Source organism: Diplotaxodon limnothrissa, linkage group LG3 (genome assembly GCF_057381915.1).
Source record: "Diplotaxodon limnothrissa isolate DT_005_m linkage group LG3, D_limnothrissa_male_GT1.1, whole genome shotgun sequence".
Classification (NCBI taxonomy): domain Eukaryota; kingdom Metazoa; phylum Chordata; class Actinopteri; order Cichliformes; family Cichlidae; genus Diplotaxodon; species Diplotaxodon limnothrissa.
This window is the reverse complement of record NC_140598.1, coordinates 3,565,936-3,588,602: the sequence shown is the minus strand read 5'-3', so window position 1 is coordinate 3,588,602 and position 22,667 is coordinate 3,565,936. Positions and strand designations below refer to the sequence as shown.

Below are 22,667 nucleotides of genomic sequence, written 5' to 3'. Positions count from 1 at the left end.
TCGCTTTGTGAAACCGAAAACCCGGAGTTTTCGTTAACTCAGGGTATACTTACTCAGTTTTTCCACTAAACCGGCTTCCTGAAACAGGGCCCAGGGCCCTGTTTCAGGAAGCCTTGAAGAGCCAGTAGATCGTGAAGCCCAAATTCTCCGCAGAGCTCTCCGCCGGGAGAGAGTGATCAGAGCGCGTTTGGACATTTTATCATTTCCTGATGATTTTCTGTGCGAACGTTACCGTTTCTCAGCACAATCTATAATTTATTTGGATAACATCCTCAGGCCATATATTACGCATGTGACACATCGCGGACATGCTCTCAGTTCATTGCATATTATTTGTATTGCACTTCGGTTTCTTGCAAACGGGAGCTTTCTGTATAATATTGGTGACGCTGAGCACGTTTCCAAGGCTACCGTCTGTCGGGCAGTCAGGAATGTTACAGTTGCACTGAAACGTCTCCTGTACTCGTCTGTGGTGTTCCCCGGTCACAGACCCACAAGATTTATCAAAGAGGGATGCCACAAAATTGCAGGTATCAGGATGACCAAAACTTAATGTATGATGTGGTGATACTTGAACTACTACTTAAATTTTACATTTATTCTCACGGTTCCCAGGCGTGATTGGCTGTACAGATGGCACTCACATTCCAATCATTGCTCCTTCAGTAAATGAAGGAGACTATGTGAACAGGAAGTCTTTCCACAGCATTAATGTACAGGTACATAGTTCCCTGTAGCATGTCAAACTAACAAATCATTTCATTATAGTAATGGATGCTAATTGTGTTCTCTGCACTGTGAAGATCATATGTGATGCTGCCAACATTATCACAAATGTGGAAGCCAAGTGGCCAGGCTCTGTCCATGACTCACAAATATTCCGTGAATGTACACTGAGCACAAAATTTGGACATGGTGAGTTGAGAATACTTTAAAATATATAAAGACCAATTGCTTCAGGGACATTTGAACTGAAGTGTACCCTTCTGTCTTAGGAGAGTTCACTGGCTACTTGCTTGGTGATAGGGGGTATCCATGTTTACCCTATTTGCTTACCCCTTACCCTGACCCTGAACCGGGCCCACAGCAGCGATATAATCTGGCTAATTGCAGGACAAGAGCCAGAATTGAAATGACTATCGGAATGCTTAAGGCCCGGTTCCAGTGCCTGCAAAGACTCAGGGTCACCCCAGAAAGGGCATGTGACATTATTGTGGCATGTGTGATTCTTCACAACATTGCCACAATTAGAGGAGAACACTGTCCTTCTGAACCAAACATCAGCAGTGATCCAAACCATGAACATCCTGACCCTCCCACGGACATACAAGATGGAAGCGCAGTCAGAGACACCATATGTCACAATCATTTCTTTTGACCCATCACCTCAACATGTTGAAAGAAGAATAAACAGATTTTTTGTTCAACTGGCTTTATTGGTCGCCTGTGTTTCCTGTACACAAAGTATTAAAAGATGTAAACCTCATAAAGTGTCTCTGTTGCTTCCTCCTCTGTAACAGCTGTCAATGTTTCTTCATTATTTTCCTGTAGTAAAGAAATAAACAACATTGCTGTTCTACTGTAAACTCATATAATCTGTGGAGTATTACTCACAACTGCATGTTGGTCTGGCTCAACAGGAGGCTGCACCAGATGCAGTACACCATCACCATCAACTGATAGAATATGAGGTTTATACAGGTCACTTATAACTTACAAGGGACCAAATGGCAATTAACAAACATACCAATCACCTTACACTTCATTGTCATTATGCTCTCAAAGACAACCAAGACTGAGGGAAGGCAAAATCAGTAGGAAAATAACTTCACTACAAAATAATCCATTATGGTAAAGAGTTTATCAAATGAATGAGTAGCACTGCAAAGGTGACTGTGAAGAAAGGATGTATGCACATCATGTATTATTTTGAATTTACCCCTTATGTAGGCACTTGTGTCTTGCGGGGTTATTGACTCAGAGGATGTCCCCGCAGAGATGCCTTCGGCCACAGGGCGCCCACTGTTTTGGCTGAGGGCCAACTGCTCAGCCTCTGTGAGTGGTGGTGGTGGAGGACCCCCACCTGTTTTTCGGGCCTCCGCTTTTTTTCTGTTGGCTATAACGGGTCACATTTGAGCATACAGAGTAAGCAAATATGTACTTGTAATGTGCTCAGATAATTTCAATAAGTGCTTACAGAAAGAAAATTAATGTAGCCTCTAACTGCAATTGATTTACATCGGACAAACAGACCAAGCACTATGGCTCATAATACAATTACACCTTACCTGTTTGGACTATATTTTTATATTTCATTTTTACTTGCTGCCAGGCACGTTTGGGGCCTGTTGGGTTGCACCTGCGCTCACATCACATCACAAAATAAAATGTATAAAATAACAAATAAAATAACATATGATAAAATAACGTGTTAAATGGGTGGAAATCCCTCGATCAATGTTTAAATTAACACTCACGCATTGACTCTGTCGGCTATGTTTTACCATGCATGCTTTTGCAGCTGTGGCTGTGTTACTTTTTTCCGCGGAATTTGCATGTTATCGGCATATGCTGCCATCAGAATTTCGGCCTCAAGCGCTGTGAAATACACTGACCACGCCTTCTTTCCCTCCGTCTCCATGGTGACTCGCTTAATCTGTGCTCCGCTTATCAGGGCTTTATGTATCCTCGTCCGCGCGCTTCACTTGGGGTTAAAGCAACTCCGCGTTGACTGAACTAATTGTTATCAGCCTTTCTGAAACCGAATATTCCGAGTTGGACAGTTCGGGGTTACTCAACCGTGAGTGTCGTTTTTCACTCTGAGTTTTCCAAACCGGCTTCCTGAAACAGGGCCCAGGTGTGGAGTGGAGCTTGTTGTTGGTGTGTGAAGAAACTGTAAGTTTGCTTCGTTTCCTCCTTTAACAGTTTGTCTTTAGGAACTTTACTGTTTGTTCAGCTCGTGTTTGATTTCTTCACACAACAAACTGTGTGTGTTTGTATTTCCGGTCTCTCCATTAAAGTCAGTGTGTAATGTTTCCTGGCTAACATCAGCTGTGTGCAGCTTAGTTCAGCACAAATCTGCCGCTCCATAGTTCACGGTAACGGACTCACAGCTGGACCAACGAGGCCGAGTGTGTCCGCCACTCTGAGCTACGTTCGTGTTTGTGTACTTGTAGTTTGTACTTTGAGTTCACTCAGAGCCCACAGAGGACGCAGCGTACGTGATGACGTCACAGCCCTTTACCTCCTTTACTGTCACTGTGATTAATATTTACACACGAGACACCTGCAGAGCTCTGACGCTAAGCTAGCACACAGCATGCTAACACTAAGCTAACGCTAAGCTAACACTAAGAGTTCTTACAGACACGAGTTAAAAAGCTGCTTTTAGTGTGTGATCAGAGTCCAGGACTGAGAGCAGCAGCAGAGCTGATGGATGATGAATTACTGGATGGAAGAAGCTTCTCATTAGCAGTGAATCAGTGTGTGTGCAGTTCTCTGCAAACTCAGCAGGAAGAATTAGTGTGAAGCTTTAACTCTGCTGATCCTCTTTGAATCCTGGATCAGCTGAAAGGTTTAAAATGTTGTTCACACGTGTTGGACTGACTGAAGCTTCCAGTCACAGTGAATCAGTGTGTGTCAGTGAATGCATCGTGTGTGCTTCAGGCTCCATCTAGTGGACTGATAGCAGAGCAGCTGATGGCAGCTTCCTCTGCCTCACACTGCTGTCTGACTGCATCCAGCTGACACTGAGATGAAGCAGGAAAGAAGCAGCTGATATTTGGACAGCACACATGATGAAAGGAGGATTTCAGCTGATGTGCACATGAATGATTTGTGTTTCCTCTGCAGGTAGAAAGTGTGTGTGAGCTGAATTGAGCAGCATGGATCAGTGTGAGGACAGAGAGGAGGGAGCCCCTCCCTCTAAAAGCACTCTGTGTGGGGAACATGAGAGCCAGACCAAAGCTCAGAGGTGAGATGACCATCTCTAACTGTCCATGACTCTTCTCCATGTCACAGCTCAGCACTCACATCACTGCTGCATCATTATTCACAGGAACCAGCCTGGACCTCCACCCAGCTCTGTGTCCTTACAGAGTGACGGGTCTAAAGATCCTGGTATTGACTTTAAATCAGGCGTGTGTCGTCCTGCAGAGAGGTAATGTGTGTGTAAATGTTGTTGTGTGTGTGTGAATAAATCCTCCATCATGTTTAATGTCAGCTCTGTTTCACACACATGTTCATATGTGCAGCGCTGTGTGTTGGAGTGTTTCCACAAACACAGCAAATACTCAGAGATGATCTTTAGGAAGAGGAGATGTTCTCAAACTCTCTGTCCTGAAACTCTTCACTCAGTCTGATCCCCACTTCCTGCTCCTCAGCAGTGCTGCTGTTTTCATCACCCAGGACAGAAATGAACTGAACTGTTGTTTCCTCATCAGCTTCTTTCTGTCTGCTGTCTGTAGTGAATCAAAGTGAAACGTGTGAACATGCAGCTGCTAATGATCCAGTTTGTTAGATGAACGTGTGAATGTTGCAGTGTGCTGTTAAACAGCAACTGTGACGTGTCCTGATCTGACAGTAGATCATGTTTGTGTTCTTGGTCACATGACACAGGTCAGCTGTTCACACAGAGTTCATCTTTATAGGCTGGACCAGTTTGGAATAATACTGGGAGTAATGGTTCTTATATGGAGCTTTTCTCCTCTGAGCAGTTTGATACTCGCCTCATTCACACATTTATACGAGTGTGTTTCCTCTTTTCCTGTGAGTTTATATATCAATGATATCACACTGTTAGTGGCTCACACACTTTCATTAATCTCACCTTCAGTGTCACACAGACAGGATCTGATTAGCTTCTTGTTCCTATAATGATAAAGAAAGCTCCTTTCAAACATGAAGCAGCGATCCAGCTGCTGTTGGCGGCGGCGATCCAGCTGCTGGTGGCGGCGGCGATCCAGCTGCTGTTGGCGGCGGCGATCCAGCTGCTGATGGCGGCGGCGATCCAGCTGCTGTTGGCGGCAGCGGCGATCCAGCTGCTGTTGGCGGCAGCGGCGATCCAGCTGCTGTTGGCGGCAGCGGCGATCCAGCTGCTGTTGGCAGCGGCGATCCAGCTGCTGGTGGCGGCAGCGGCGATCCAGCTGCTGGTGGCGGCAGGCCGACCTCAGTGATGAATCTGCAGACAGCTGGATCAATGTGACAGATCAGGAGGAGTGCAGGATTCATCCAGAGGAGTTACTACACCTTACTGACTGTGCTGATCTCACATTGACAGCAAGTTTGTTCCACAGTGTTGATGCTGAAACAGTGAAACACAGTCCTGTGTTTGAACCCTGACCTTTGACCCTGTAATGATTTTGTTGAGTCTGTGTTTCCACAGGCCCCGCTAGTTTAGAGACTCATTCCTCATGAAGAACGAAAAACACGACAGAAAATCTTCAACCGGTCTTTAACTCGCTAACGAGGGTCTTTGGTCAGAACCAGGCTGTGGGTCGGTTTTAAAGGGTTAAAAGTGTTTACGGGAATTTTTAACGGTTCTTTCAGAAGCACATACATCAGACACAGGGAAGCAGCAACACTGACTGAGCACAGCTTTTAGAGGCTAAATTCACATTTTAATAATGAAAGTGGCTTCGTGTGTGTGTCCATGGTTCCTCCACAGAGTGGAGCAGCAGAGCTCAGAGGTTCCCAGTGGTCAGTCTGCCCAGCAGCATCAAACACAGCTGGACTCCATATTTATGGTCTGTACATGTACAACAACTACTTTATTATTAATAATAATGCATTTATTTATAGGTCCCTTTCAGAACACCAAGGACTCTGTGGACTAAATGACCAAAAGAAACAAACTTTGAAATCAGACGGTGCAAATGTGATCACAGGGAAACGTTTTAAACATCGAGGCTTTAAACAGAAACCAAAGTGAAACAGTTTGTAGTCGAGATCAGTGGGGATGAAGCTGAATAACTGTTTCTTCAATAACTTTGATCTCTTAAAAAAGAAAAACTAGCTGAAAGTCTGGCTGCTCTTATGAAAAGTACAGAGAAATTATGGGTCGCTCAACACTTGTGCACAATATAAGAGTTTAAATAAATCTAAAGAATAACTCAAAGTCCTACAATCATACTGATAAAGTCATCTACAGCTAACTATCCAAGTGGATTTGTTTAAGACAGCTCCATCTGCTGGTGGCCCTCTGCAGGTGCATGAAAGGGGCGTGTTTATAGTGAAAGTAGTAGAGAAAGTAAACCCCACGGGAAGAAGGGAGGACTCTCAGCAGCTTCCAGCTCATATTCAGACATTTGACTTCTCACTGAAAGCAGCAAGTTTGAGTGTCTGTACCTTAGTTAGAAGAGATAACATGTCAGTAGTAATTAGAGTTGATTGAGCAATGCTGTCCTTGTAATGTAGTTTATGATTTTTATGGACAAGTCCAGTTTTTCTGTAGAGCCTCTCAAGTTGGTGACAGCAGCAGTGGAAGTTCACGTGTAAACCAGAGCAGCAAATCAGGTCCAAATGTGTTGTTCACAGTGAGTGGGATCATCATTGGCTGCTATGTTAACCTCCTGCAGCAGGATGTCTTTGGTCAGAGAATGGATAGATCACTAAGTCATTGTTGAGTTTAGGGAGACAGTAGACAGTTGCAGTAGGTTCAGCCAGTTGACACACAGTAGATAAAATAACTGAAGGCAGGAGCAGACACCTGTATGACTTTCCACCTCTCACATAGATTATTGTCCCTGGGCAGCGCCACAGGGCTGGTAGATGTAAACAAAGCTGGAGGAGAGGATTGATTCATCTGAGAAAAGTCACAGAGTTGTGTCTTGATGCTCAATCATCCAGGTACGTAAATCCCAAAAAGCTTGATTCTGTTCATCTGGATGTTTTCAGTGGGAGAAACGTTTCATCATCATCAGGTGACTTCTTCAGTCTCAGCTGACTGCAGGTTTCAATCTCATAAACAGGACATTTGTATGACTGAAACCAGCCCACTGAAGGAACAATGGGCTGGGAGGTCAGTTCATTGATCATTGGTACGCATATTGTCAGGACCATTGATCAATGGTTGTTGATCAATGGTCATGAGTCCAGTTCACAGAGAGCTGGGGAATGGCTGCAATCACAGCATGTAAGATGGTGACAAATGTACCCTTAGGCCCCTCCTCCATTCAGAGATGGTCTTTCCTTTTCACATAAATGGCCTCCTTGACTCCGCCCTCAAACCAGCGTTCACATTTACTCAGGACCTTCTTGATGTGAAGTTCTTCTGCTTCGCTGGCTGCTGTGTCTGTGGGGATGGTGTTTGTTCTGTGTTGTTGTGTCCTGATGACGCCCAGTTTGTGCCCCAGTGGATGATGAGAGTCAAACCTTAAATACTGATCTGTATGCGTAAACAGAGTGAACCTTTAAGACCAGTTGTCTGTACGATCAACTCAGTCACCTGAAACATCTCCAAGTTTCTGGCTTTGATCATCAACCTGTTGGTAGTTCAGCTCTGAACACCAGTGAAATGTTTCTCCCACTGAAATCGCTGCATTCATATGAACAGCATCAACGTTTTGGGATCATGGAGTTGTGGACAAAGTCTCAGTTAATCAGATAAAGTCAAACCTATAATTGGTAAAGAGTTCGTGGATGATATGCCCCTTGATCGTAAAGAAGTGGATGTTGTGTGGACTAAAGTTCAGAGTGGTGGGTCATTCATAAATATTCTGTTCCAGCTGCTGGAGGACAACATCATCACTTTTGTGAAGAACGAGCTGAAGAAGATCCAGAAGGCTCTGAATCCAAATAAGCCCCAGTGCTTGGAGTTTCAGAGGGAGGATGATGAGCAGAGGAGAAACAGCAGAGAGGCATTTGTGAAGATCACAGTGGACTTCCTGAGGAGAATGAAGCAGGAGGAGCTGGCTGACCGTCTGCAGAGACGTAAGAGGATTTATCTAAAGATTTAAGCTGCTGGATAAATGAGAGACTTGTGACACCAGTGTGTTCAGTCATTTCTCAGTGGGTCAGAAATTGTCATCAGCATTTTGTAAAATGTGATTGTTAAAGTTGTATTTTTATTATTATTATTCAGAACTTCCAGCTGCTGTTTGTCATCGTAACCTTAAATCCACCCTGAAGAAGAAGTTCCAGTGTGTGTTTGAGGGCATCGCTAAAGCAGGAAACCCAACCCTTCTGAATCAGATCTACACAGAGCTCTACATCACAGAGGGAGGGACTGCAGAGGTCAATGATGAACATGAGGTCAGACAGATTGAAACAGCATCCAGGAAACCACACAGACCAGAAACAACCATCAGACAAGAAGACATCTTTAAAGCCTCACCTGGAAGAGACGAACCAATCAGAACAGTGCTGACAAAGGGAGTGGCTGGCATTGGGAAAACAGTCTTAACACAGAAATACAGCCTGGACTGGGCTGAAGACAAAGCCAACCAGGACATCCAGTTCATATTTCCATTCACTTTCAGAGAGCTGAATGTGCTGAAAGAGGAAAAGTTCAGCTTGGTGGGACTTGTTCATCACTTCTTTACTGAAACCAAAGAAGCAGGAATCTGCAGCTTTGAAGACTTCCAGGTTGTGTTCATCTTTGATGGTCTGGATGAGTGTCGACTTCCTCTGGACTTCCACAAAACTACAATCCTAACTGACCCTAGAAAGTCCACCTCAGTGGATGTGCTGCTGATAAACCTCATCAGGGGGAAACTGCTTCCCTCTGCTCGCCTCTGGATAACCACACGACCTGCAGCAGCCAATCAGATCCCTCCTGTCTGTGTTGGCATGGTGACAGAGGTCAGAGGGTTCACTGACCCACAGAAGGAGGAGTACTTCAGGAAGAGATTCAGAGATGAGGAGGAGGCCAGCAGCATCATCTCCCACATCAAGACATCACGAAGCCTCCACATCATGTGCCACATCCCAGTCTTCTGCTGGATCACTGCTACAGTTCTGGAGGATGTGCTGGAAACCAGAGAGGGAGGACAGCTGCCCAAGACCCTGACTGAGATGTACATCCACTTCCTGGTGGTTCAGGCCAAAGTGAAGAAGGTCAAGTATGATGGAGGAGCTGAGACAGATCCACACTGGAGTCCAGAGAGCAGGAAGATGATGGAGTCTCTGGGAAAACTGGCTTTTGATCAGCTGCAGAAAGGAAACCTGATCTTCTATGAATCAGACCTGACAGAGTGTGGCATCGATATCAGAGCAGCCTCAGTGTACTCAGGAGTGTTCACACAGATCTTTAAAGAGGAGAGAGGACTGTACCAGGACAAGGTGTTCTGCTTCATCCATCTGAGTGTTCAGGAGTTTCTGGCTGCTCTTCATGTCCATCTGACCTTCATCAACTCTGGACTCAATCTGCTGGAACAACAACAAACAACCTCCAAGAAATCTAAATTATTTAACAAACCAAACCTACAATCTCTCCACCAGAGTGCTGTGAACAAGGCCTTACAGAGTCCAAATGGACACCTGGACTTGTTCCTCCGCTTCCTCCTGGATCTTTCACTGCAGACCAATCAGACTCTCCTACGAGGTCTGCTGACACAGACAGGAAGCAGCTCACTGACCAATAAGAAAACAGTTCAGTACATCAAGAAGAAGCTCAGTGAGAATCTGTCTGCAGAGAAAAGCATCAATCTGTTCCACTGTCTGAATGAACTGAATGATTGTTCTCTAGTGGAGGAGATCCAACAGTACATAACATTAGGACTTGTCTCCAATGGCAAACTGTCTCCTGCTCAGTGGTCAGCTCTGGTCTTCATCTTACTGTCATCAGAAGAAGATCTGGATGAGTTTGACTTCAAGAAATACTCTGCTTCAGAGGAGGCTCTTCTGAGGCTGCTGCCAGTGGTCAAAGCCTCCAACAAGGCTCTGTGAGTAAACATGTGATCAGGCTTTTATCTATAACATAAATAGTGTAATGTGTGATGGACCCTTAAAAACTTAAACATATTTATTTACATCAGCACTAAATACTAGGGGTGCAACGATACACAAAATTCACAGTTCGGTTCGATACTTTGGTGTCACGGTTCGATATTTTTTCGATACAAAAAAAATGTTCATGCCTTTTTAATTTGTCATTTATTAAAATTATAAATATATATTTTAACTCAAAAGTACAGTTTTTAAATTTAACCCTAACCCTTGTGTTATTTTGACAGCGAATGCGCACCTGCAGACCACTTATGTGCAGCCCCGGTTATTTAGCTCGTCATATTGCAGCCACAGAAATTATTTTGTCCATGAAACCATAAAGCTGCACTTTCTTTTTGCCTTATAGTCTGATTTATCATAACTTCTCCTGCTGCTTTTACACACGCACTCACATAAGCTCAGCGATTCTCTGCGCGATCAACCTCTCACATGTTTAAGCTGCAGGAGATTTCACTTGTCATGTTTGCATAGTAAGCTAACGATTAATAAGACGATGTCAGAGGAATTGGTGCGCAAATTATCATCACTCACCAATCAGTACTGTCGCTCTCTATACACAGTTCGCACGATTGCAAAGTGAAAGCAAAAAAACAAGCGCAAATTCAAACGCGACTTCAATATGTCACATATTGACAGTGGCTCACCGATGCCAATGACATAATTACCCAGCTACATTTCTGAAAGAATGCAAAAGCATTGACATTTTTCCTACAATAGCCCGACGGGCAGGGCAGAGATAGATTTTGGTAGCCCGACTGAAAAAATCGCTAGCTCCGGGACGTCGGGCTAGCGATTTTGCGAGCCCTGTATCTGATTGAGGAATCACTCATATTTGGAAAAGAGAGTTTATTACAGAGAAATGTCTCTTTCCAAAATAAAAGCTATACTATCCGCTTCTTCTGGGCTATATTCTCAGCAGCATAAGGAGAATCATGTGCTAACAGCTGTCTAAATGACTCGGCTAAAGTTAGTAGCATGCTTGTTGTTTTTGTCTTTGCACTAGGATGATGTCGGCATAAATGTGCAGTCATATTCGTTGTGTTCCCACTAGTGCTTTCAGGTTAATCTCGTTGAAATGACCTTAACGCCACAACACGGCAAATCTCCGTTAACGAGCTACCGCCGATCGCTCCGTGCATGGGGCTAGACAGCCAACACGTTAACGAGCTAACTGCGCTAACACACTAGTTCCCACCAATGTAATTGAGCATTGCATGGCACATCCAACATACTGTTTTACTTTAATCCATGACTCGCTTACCTTCAGGGTCATACGTCACATGAAAACCAAAATAATTCCAAACGCCAGATCTGAATGAGAGTGGGGGAGGTCCATGTTGCTGAGAGCTTAACTTCTGTCTCGCTAGCTTGCCCTGCGCTCTTCCTCCTGACTATGCTGTCTGTGTGGAGCGCTCAGTGGATCTGCGCTCGACAGTACAGCCTAGGCGGAGTAGTCGAACACAGATTCACTGAGCGCTCCACACAGACAGCATCGTCAGAAGGAAAATTGATAAAATAAATTACAAATGTTGTATTGTTCGATACATATGCGTACCGAACCGAAAGCACTGTATCGAACGGTTCAATATCGATACGAATATCGTTGCACCCCTACTAAATACAGTATATTATAGTTAATGTTTGATAGCAGCAGTAAATGTCAGTGTCTTAAACATATCTGGGTGTCAGCTTTAATCAAAGTCATATCAGGAATCATCCTGTAAGTAAACTTTATTCATACAGCAGCTTTCACAGGTCAAAAATCACAAAGTGCTTTACAATAGAAACAGGCAATAAAAACATTAAACAGCAAACACTGAACATCATACAGCCTAAAACTAGTTAAAGGCCACTCTGAATACTAGAGTCTGAATAAATGAGTTAGTGGGACCAGTAACAGCCTTTAACTGGAAGATCTCAGATGTGAGAAGAGCTGTAGGATTGTAGAAAGTCAGAAATATAGACTGGGACTAAAAGTAAGGACTAAAACTTTAAATAAAGCCTAAAATGAACTGGTTACCAGTGTGAAGAGATTAAACTGGAGTAATGTCCAGTCTGTTTCATGTGCTGGTTAAAAGCCTCGCAGCATCATTCTGTACTGACTGAAGATGTTCAAAGTCTGTGATGGAGCCATAGGTGATCAACTCCCTCATTCCTCCTCTGGTCTTATTGCTCAGCTGAAGAGGAGTTCACTTCTATATGTTACAATCAGCATCACCAGTACAGCTCCAAGGATCTGCAGCTGCTGGCAGATTCAGTCATGCATGCTTGATTGTTTTTCAGTCTCTCAGGTCAGATGAAGTCATATTCTTTATGAATCAGCATAAGAAGTCAATAAAAATTCAAAGCAAATCAAGATGAGCGTTTATTCTTGTTTTAACAAATATATGAGCGAGAGGGACCTTTTTAGTCTAAAGTTATAATCATCTGCCACATTTCTAATCTCTTTACTACGTGGACTTTTAAAATATTTTCTGTTCCCCCAGACTGAGTCTCTGTAACTGGTCAGAGAGTTCATTTAACTTGTCATTTGATAAGTTTGTTATCAAATTACAGTTTTTCAAATTGTGTTTTTATTTTGTTTTTTAGGCTGTTTGTCCCTGACCTCTCAGACAGAGGCTGTGAAGCTCTGTCCTCAGCTCTCAGCTCCCAGTCCTCTAGTCTGAGACAGCTGGACCTGAGTAACTCTGACCTGCAGGATTCAGGAGTGAAGCTTCTGTCTGCTGGAGTGAAGAGTCCACACTGTAAAATGGAAACTCTCAGGTCAGAATTTAAAATTTTCCAATGATGATCACGTTAAACCTGATTTCTATTACTGCATAAACAGGAAATTGATTTTTAAAAAAGTCTTAATGTAGAAATTAGTGTCTGGGGTTTTTAGTGATATTTGTTCACTTTCTGTCTTTCATTTGCAATGAAATGTCCCATCTGCTCCTGAGTCCAAAATCTTTATTTTAGCAGTGCTTCATCCACCAAACCTTCTAGTTCGATTCCTGTATGCTGAAGGTTTTTACAGAGCTGTTTGTTCAGATATCAGAAATTTATTTTCAGAAACATTTAGTAATAAAAATATGATCAATTGATTATTTCTGACTGAAAAGATGAAATATACAGGGAGTGCAGAATTATTAGGCAAATGAGTATTTTGTCCACATCATCCTCTTCATGCATGTTGTCTTACTCCAAGCTGTATAGGCTCGAAAGCCTACTACCAATTAAGCATATTAGGTGATGTGCATCTCTGTAATGAGAAGGGGTGTGGTCTAATGACATCAACACCCTATATCAGGTGTGCATAATTATTAGGTAACGTCCTTTCCTTTGGCAAAATGGGTCAAAAGAAGGACTTGACAGGCTCAGAAAAGTCAAAAACAGTGAGATATCTTGCAGAGGGATGCAGCAGTCTCAAAATTGCAAAGCTTCTGAAGCGTGATCATCGAACAATCAAGCGTTTCATTCAAAATAGTCAACAGGGTCGCAAGAAGCGTGTGGAAAAACCAAGGTGCAAAATAACTGCCCATGAACTGAGAAAAGTCAAGCATGCAGCTGCCAAGATGCCACTTGCCACCAGTTTGGCCATATTTCAGAGCTGCAACATCACTGGAGTGCCCAAGAGCACAAGTTGTGCAATACTCAGAGACATGGCCAAGGTAAGAAAGGCTGAAAGACGACCACCACTGAACAAGACACACAAGCTGAAACGTCAAGACTGGGCCAAGAAATATCTCAAGACTGGTTTTTCTAAGGTTTTATGGACTGATGGAATGAGAGTGAGTCTTGATGGGCCAGATGGATGGGCCCGTGGCTGGATTGGTAAAGGGCAGAGAGCTCCAGTCCCACTCAGACGCCAGCAAGGTGGAGGTGGAGTACTGGTTTGGGCTGGTATCATCAAAGATGAGCTTGTGGGGCCTTTTCGGGTTGAGGATGGAGTCAAGCTCAACTCCCAGTCCTACTGCCAGTTTCTGGAAGACACCTTCTTCAAGCAGTGGTACAGGAAGAAGTCTGCATCCTTCAAGAAAAACATGATTTTCATGCAGGACAATGCTCCATCACACGCGTCCAAGTACTCCACAGCGTGGCTGCAAGAAAGGGTATAAAAGAAGAAAAACTAATGACATGGCCTCCTTGTTCACCTGATCTGAACCCCATTGAGAACCTGTGGTCCATCATCAAATGTGAGATTTACAAGGAGGGAAAACAGTACACCTCTCTGAACAGTGTCTGGGAGGCTGTGGTTGCTGCTGCACGCAATGTTGATGGTGAACAGATCAAAACACTGACAGAATCCATGGATGGCAGGCTTTTGAGTGTCCTTGCAAAGAAAGGTGGCTATATTGGTCGCTGATTTGTTTTTGTTTTGTTTTTGAATGTCAGAAATGTATATTTGTGAATGTGGAGATGTTATATTGGTTTCGCTGGTAAAAATAAATAATTGAAATGGGTATATATTTGTTTTTTGTTAAGTTGCCTAATAATTCTGCACAGTAATAGTCACCTGCACACACAGATATCCCCCTAAAATAGCTAAAACTAAAAACAAACTAAAAACTACTTCCAAAAACATTCAGCTTTGATATTAATGAGTTTTTTGGGTTCATTGAGAACATGGTTGTTGTTCAATAATAAAATTATTCCTCAAAAATACAACTTGCCTAATAATTCTGCACTCCCTGTGTATTTGGTCAGTGATATGACTCATTGCCTCACTTAAACATAAAATGTAAACAAAAATTCAAAACAATAGATTAATACAAAACAGAGTTTGACTGTTGAGCTTAAAGTGAGCTTGAATGTTATTCACTTCCTGTTTTATTTTGGTAGTTATCGTCTCTGATTTTTACCCCAACATTGTCTACATTAGTTTCAGCTGTAGAAGGTTTTATTGACTGTTTGATTTGTCACTTTATTTAACTATAATTGTTGACTTATAAACTATTGCTTAAAATGTATTTTCATTAAAATACCAAATAATTTATTACTTTATCATCTAATTAGATTATAATTCTGTAAATAAGAGCGATAGTGTGGCCTGTGTGGGTTGTCTTCAGGTTCTCTGCTTCCTCCCACAGTCCAAAAACATGCATGCTGGGTTAACTGGAGATGTGTGATTGTGAGCATAAATGTTTGTCTGTCTAACTCTGTTTCTACCTGGCTACATCACCGTTACTGATGCTGAACCAATAACCTGGTCTGGACCAGGTTATGTTCAGAGTTTTTGTTTAAAATCAGATGAAGTGCCTCATTTTCACTGATTCTTTCATTTACAGAAAGCTTTAAGTGAGATATAGATTCAGTCATATGTTACTAATATTACTTTTAACCTGAGTAGCGAAAGTCCGCGGTGATCTGCAAATGATGTGCCGGGAGTTGTGCCGTTCTCTGCGGCTTCAGTGACCCTCGAGCTCTCGACTAGCTGGGTAACAGACGTCGCTGAAAACGTCGAAGCACTTTTGCACTTTTGCAAATATGCGATATCTTGATAAACCGAGCGGATATTTGAAGTTTACACACCCACATTCTCCCCTGAAAATATGTTAAAAGTTTATTTTGTGACCCAGGAAGATTAATAAGAGTAATTTTAAAACTTAGTAGCGGTCACCATTACTGGAAACTGGAGTTTGGCTGGGCCGCACTATGAATTCTGGGATATGGTAGGCCACGAAGGACACACCCGACCCATCTTTCAAATTCGGGGAAAAGGAGGACGCATTTGTCGGCTGCATTCAGAGGAATTTGGACAGCCTTCGGTGCGTCGCTGTGACGTAATCCGTCTACAAATGTGTCCTCAGGAGGACGCAGCCCATGAATTTGGACACACCAAGCCTGCGTGCTGGTAGCAACTTAGCCACAGCTCGGGTGTGGAGGAGAAGCTGAAAAAGAAGGTTTTCTAGTTTGTAAGGAGGAAAAAACTGAGAGGACTAAGTGAAAGAGAGGCTGGAGAGTAACACAGAGCAGCAATGAATGCTGCTCACACAGTTTAGACAGTTTAGCATCAAATGTTCGAGTGAGTTAGCTCCCAGCTAACTAGCAGAGCAGCAAACTAGCAGATCAGATAACTAGCAAACCAGCTAACTGCACCCACAAGCTGCGACTGCGTCTTTCTAACAAGAGCGTCAGACACTCAGACTGGTTTTCTTTGTGGATGATGATGTGTTCTCACACTGATCCTTCATGATGATGCTGTCATCCACCCACTGCTCCTGGTGTTGCCAATTCCTCAGTAAGGAAAATCGCTATTGGCTGTCCTAAAAGTCGCTGGAAGTCACTAAATGATGTCATCGCCTAATTTGGATAAATGGTCATGTAATTGTAATTGTAACGTACGTTGTAGGAGAGAAAAATAACATCGTGGAAGAGACATAACGTGAGTAAAAAAATGTCCTTGAATGCATTTAAATAAATAAATCATAGTTCTGTCTGTAACTATTACAACACTCTCACCACATTTGTTAACAATTCTCTCAACAAATGTGTTTTTCCTCGTTCTTTGTCATCCAGCTGCGACTTTGAGTATAAATGTGTCATAAACAGGATAAAGCAGTGCAGGTTCAATGTAATCAAACCTCAGACTGAGTTCAAAATCCTCACCTGTCCCTGATACCACATCAGCACCAGAACCATGATGTGTTTACTCACATTTAAAAAGGTGGAGGGCAGTGTGAATGGACTGTTGTCATTGGTCTGAATGTGCCTCTATAAACATGTGCTCTTCATTATTGATGTTTTCCTAATGAACAGAAAATGAGACTTAACAAAATCCTTCTGACTGTTGTTGGAGCAGGTTGGGTCCTGGGTTTGAGTCCCCCGCTGAACCACAGGGGCTTCTAGCTTTGTTTCACAGTGTATAGAACAACAAATAAAACCAAATCACAAAAAAACACATCAGACTTTGAGGGTTGAACCAAGGATGAGGAAGCAGACTCTGCCCCAAACATCTGGATATATGGATGGTTACCAGAGCAACCACAGCAGTGTGCTCTCAGTATATTTAGTTGTATAAAGGTGTTTGTGGTGTGTTGCAGCTGAAGCATGTATGTTGACACAGGGAGAAAATAGTGTGAGGACACTGTTCACAGCAGTCACAGCTCGCTGCCTTCAACAGTCTCTTCCTTCCTTGTTTGGATGTCACTGATATCATCTTCTGCTCTCACACTGACCACCTGTTGGAGCTAACATGCTAACATGGAAGCAGCAGGTATGCCACCTGTGGCAGCTGAGGTCACGTGATCTGAGTGTTTGAACCAGACGTTGGAGCAGCGTTTCCAAACATCTGCACTTCAGAAGCTCCAAAGTGTGGAAATGTCACTGTGGAGCGTCTCGTCGCTATCTAAGAGATTTTCTTACCTCTGCAAAGCGAAGCTTGCAAACAGCACCATAGTTTGTCAATCCCAACCAATCAGAGCGCTCCTTATGTCACGTCACATGACTCGTGTGTTTTCCTCTTTGATTAGCACCCAAAGAACTAAAGAAAGGCTAAAAGGATGTTCAGCCAATCAAATCCCTCCTAGCAACAGGAAGTCTAGAGAGGAAATGGAGCAGAGAAGGAGAATCACCAGTTTAAATGTCTGAGTTTTAAACTGGTGACCCTCTAAAGAGGCTTTTATTCACTCTTTCTGTTTTCTTTACAGCTTTTTTCACCATTTAAACTGTTTAATATCAGATTTAAAGAAGGGCATCAAAAAAGCCAAACACCATTACAAAAAGAAGGTAGAAGAACACTTCTCCAACTCCAACCCCCGACGCATGTGGCAAGGACTCCAGACCATCACAGACTACAGGACCACCAAACCCTCCCCCGCATCCTCTGATGTCTCCTTCCTCAACGAGCTCAACAACTTTTATGCTCGTTTTGAGCGAGGGAACCCCACAACCACGACCAAAGCAGACATGACGCCAGACCACCAACCTATGACTCTCTCCCCCACTGATGTAGGAGCGGTGCTGAGCAGGATCAATGTCCACAAGGCTGCAGGCCCTGATGGCATCCCCGGGCGTGTTCTCAGAGCGTGTTCTGGGGAGGTTGCAGGAGTGCTCACAGACATATTCAATCTGTCCTTGGCCCACGCTGTGGTACCGGCCTGCTTCAAATCCACCTCCATCGTCCCGATACCCAAAAACTCCAACCCATCTTGCCTCAATGATTACCGCCCAGTAGCACTCACCCCCATCATCACTAAGTGCTTAGAGCGACTGGTCCTAGCACACTTCAAATCCTGTCTCCCCCCCACCCTGGACCCCCACCAATTCGCATACCGCCGGAACAGGAGCACAGAGGATGCAGTCTCCATCGCAATGCACTCTGTCCTCTCACACCTGGACAACAACAACACCTACGCCAGAATGCTGTTTATAGACTTCAGTTCAGCATTCAATACAATCCACCCCTCACAACTCATCAGGAAACTGACAGACCTGGGCATCAGTTCCCTCATCTGCAAATGGTTACTGGACTTCCTGACCAACCGCCCCCAACATGTCCGGCTGGATAACCACTGCTCATCTACCATCACAATGAACACCGGTGTACCACAAGGCTGTGTGATGAGCCCTTTCCTCTACTCCATCTTCACCCACGACTGCAGACCTGCTGATGGTTCCAACACCATCATTAAGTTTGCAGATGACACCACGGTGATTGGCCTCATCAGTGACAACGATGAGGCCGCCTACAGGGAGGAGGTGGATCGTCTGGCTGAGTGGTGCGACAGAAACAACCTGCTGCTTAACACCGAGAAGACCAAGGAGCTCATCGTGGACTACAGGAGGAATGCTGACCCACATCCACCCATCCACATTAAGGGGACGGCTGTGGAGCGTGTGAGCAGCTTCAAGTTCCTGGGAGTCCACATCTCCGAGGATCTCACCTGGACGACCAACTGCTCCAAGCTGGTCAAGAAGGCTCACCAGCGCCTCTTCTTCTTGAGGACTCTGAGGAAGAACCACCTGTTCTCAGACATCCTGGTGAACTTCTATCGCTGCACCATCGAGAGCATCCTGACCAACTGTATAACAGTCTGGTACGGGAACTGCTCTGCCTCGGACCGGAAGGCGTTGCAGAGGGTCGTGAAAACTGCCCAGCGCATCGCCGGAGCACCACTTCCTGCCATAAAAGACATCTACAGGAAGCGGTGTCTGAAAAGGGCTGGGAAACTCATCAAAGACCCCAGTCACCCATCACATGGAGTCTTCACCCTCCTGCCCTCTGGGAGGCGCTACAGGAGCCTCCGGACTAAGACCACCAGGTACCGGAACAGCTTCTTCCCCACAGCTGTCAGACTCCTGAACTCTGCCTCCTGACATCTGACCCACGTTAAACTCATGGACTGAACATACACACACCCACAATGGACAACTGTACCCTCAAACACAATAATAACATGGACTGAACCACCACTCACAACCACTAGCACTTTATATAGCCTCTGTAGAACTATCTACACCCTCACTTATCTTAACTGCACTACTGTATAGCTCTGTGTAAATAATCATTCTGTACATTCAATAATCGTTAATCCTACAACTGTTTACAACTTGCATAGTTCCCATTTCTGTATAGCTGTATATCTCAGATTCTGTAAAGTTATTTATTTCATATTCTGTATAGTTTTTCATATTTATATCCTGTTCATAGCTTGTACTCACTACAGCCTGTACATACTTATAGTTATAGAATATTCACAACATACTTCATACCGTGTACATTATAACATACCATAATAGACCCATTTCTGTAATATACTGACATATCTATATTATTGCTAATATATATTGTAATATATCTATATCACTAAAGCACTTCTGGATGGATGCAAACTGCATTTCGTTGCCCTGTACCTGTGCATGTGCAATGACAATAAAGTTGAATTCTATTCTATTCTATTCTATTTAGAAATAACTTTTGGACAGTTTTTCTACATTTGCACTAAAATGAGACATAAATAATGACTTTCTGACTTTACGTTGGACTAATCTAACGACTCAGCCTGGCTATGTTGGACTGGGTGTGGCAGCAGCTCCCAGTTTGAGTTCAGGAGACAGACGCCCTCTCTACTTTGAAGATCAGCTGCAAACTTTCCTTTTTGATAAAGCTTATAGTTCGAGCTGGATCAGGTGACCCTGAACCATCCCTTAGTTATGCTGCTATAGGCTCAGGCTGTTGGTGGACTTCCCATGATGCTCTGCTTTCTTCTCCCCTCTTTTCACTCCTGATGCTTTTATATGTCACTACTGCATGTCCTTAACTTTTGTCTCTCTGTTTTGTTCTTGTCTCTCTGAGCTCATCTCTTCTCTTTCCCCTCACCCTGCAACCAGTCATGGTAGATGCTCCTCCTGGAGCCTGTTTTCACTGGGAGGATCTTTGTGTCAAAGGGAGTTCTTCTTCCCACCATCACCAAGTGCTGCTCACAGTGGATTGTGTCGCGAAATCTATCAATGTAGAGCAGTGAGACAAACCACGGAGGCCCCAGAGAAGTGCAATCAAACGATGAGTTTATTAACACACAGGAGAAAACATCAGCCTATGTCTTCTGCCAAAAATACATGTTGTGGACACTTACAAAGCAGTGGGGTATACGCCCCCCCTTGGCGTCAATAAAAATAGTCAGAGTAAAATATGTTCCAGACATTAGTCACAGTTAATGGTACATCTTGTACATGTTTAATGGCTATAAACAGACACAGAACTTCTCTTTTCTGTAACACCTTCCATACAAGGTAATAAACTTCAAGCCCTCAGGGTCTCTGGGGCTAATTATTGACTCTGGTCATCTGTTGCCAAGTAGAGTAAAATATAGTGAGACACCAAATGAGTTAAGGCCTCAGGCCTGACACATTCCTAGATTATGTGTTGTAAGCATGCATGCAATCATCCTGTTCTAGTTTCCCTCAGCATGTATCACCTGGACAGTCACGCCAGTGAAGCTTAAGACCCTTAATGAACCGAACATCAACTCGACATAAGCACAAATATGCAATGTGTATGAAATACTTCTGACCGTACTTGTAATAAAAGTTAACATAATGGAAGGATCCTCAAATGAACATGTTCAATAGACAACTTTAATGCAATATCAATACTGTGAGAAATATTATTAGATGGAATAATGCTGTAAAGAACATTATTAATGCAGTTATAATGATGCAGATTATATGGCAGCAATAAAAGAATTTCTGTATCTCCACAATTGTCTGATGTTTGGGTCTTTCTCTCTAATATTGGAGGCTGTTACCTTACACTGTTAAACAGCTTCAGATGACTGTTGTTGTCCATTGGGTATTGTCACTTTTAAATAAAGTTACATTGAATGGATGTAAATGGATAGATGTTATTGTGACAAAGAGAAAACAACTGTTGACAGATGGATTGTTGTTTTGTGTGTCTGCAGTCTGTCAGGCTGTCTGATCACAGAGGAAGGCTGTACTTCTCTGGCCTTAGCTCTGAGCTCCAACCCCTCCCATCTGAGAGAGCTGGACCTGAGCTACAATCATCCAGGTGATTCAGGAATTAAGCTGCTGTCGGCTGGACTGAAGGATCCAGGCTGGAGACTGGACACTCTCAGGTATGGAGAGAATGTCTGATAGAGGAGGAAGAGCTGGAAACATTTCCTGTGTCCTTCACTCACTTCCTGTTTGTTTCCTGCAGATGAGACATGAACAATCACACATGCAGGAATATTTTCAGGGACAGACACACTAGTCTAGCTGGATAGTACATGGATATTTATGTAGGGGTCTCCAAGGAGTCTGTTTGCAGGAACATTTAGGTCACAGGTGTACCTGATATAGATACCAGTGTACCTAATAAAGTGTCAGCTAACATTTGGAAATGGAAGCTTAAATAATGACAAACTGTACATTCACAGCTGAAGTCACAATAAATTTGTTCTCAAGTGCACATTTTTCTGTTATTGTTCTCAAACAACAGAATGAGAATGAAATATTGATTCTAACAGGGCCCATAAACTTTACTAACTAAACATTACTGTGAGCAGCTCCTCCATCACTTCAAAACTGTCATCAACACCACGGACATACATTGGGAGCTGGGCAGTGTCGGTGATGTCTGTGGTCTCATCAAGAGCGACTGAGTATACACTGAAACATTTGGCTTTCTCACACAGTTGGTCATAAATGTCACTTGACAGGTCAGAAATGCGATCTGCTGCGGTGTTGGCAGAAAGGCTGATGTTGCTAAACTGACCTTTCTTTCCCGGACAGACTATATTTGCAGCCTGCAATATGCACTTTTAGACAAATGCACCTTCTGTGAATGGCTTCCCTGCTTTAGCAATCATCTCACTAACCACGTGGCTCCGACTGCTGCATTATTCTCTTTGGTTGCTTTCTTGGAGAAATCTTGCTGCCTCAGTAGATCTGTTTTAAGACTGGCAACCCGGTTCGCTCTCTCGTCTCCCTGGTATTCTGCATCCAGCTCAGCATGTCTAGTTGTGTAATGACGTTTCAAATTGTATTCCTTGTGCAGCGCAACTTTCTCTGTGCAAATAAGACAGGTCGGGGTGCCCCTGTGCTCAACAAAGAAATATTGCATTTCCCACTTTTCCTGAAATTGTCGGTGCTCATCACCAACCTTTCTCTTCACCGCAGGCTTTGAAAAAGACATGTTTGGGGCTATGTGACATTTATAATTCTACTTGGTGTCACTGTCGCATTGAAGTTTCAATCAAGCGTTTAGCCGACGGACGGGGAACGTCTCAACGCGTAGA

General features: G+C 43.6%; 1 protein-coding gene across 1 annotated transcript in view; it reads left to right on the top strand.

Moving 5' to 3' along the window:
- The first annotated feature begins 2,870 nt into the window (after nucleotides 1-2,870).
- The window catches only part of LOC146634302 (protein NLRC3-like), a 263,712-nt gene continuing 243,915 nt past the window's right edge, over nucleotides 2,871-22,667 (top strand). Inside the window, exons 1-4 of the mRNA XM_085376358.1 lie at nucleotides 2,871-2,895; nucleotides 3,853-3,973; nucleotides 4,058-4,159; nucleotides 5,666-5,744. Of these exons, the coding sequence (XP_085232484.1) occupies nucleotides 3,885-3,973; nucleotides 4,058-4,159; nucleotides 5,666-5,744 (270 nt within the window). The 5' untranslated portion in view covers nucleotides 2,871-2,895; nucleotides 3,853-3,884. The remainder of the gene's footprint in view (nucleotides 2,896-3,852; nucleotides 3,974-4,057; nucleotides 4,160-5,665; nucleotides 5,745-22,667) is intronic.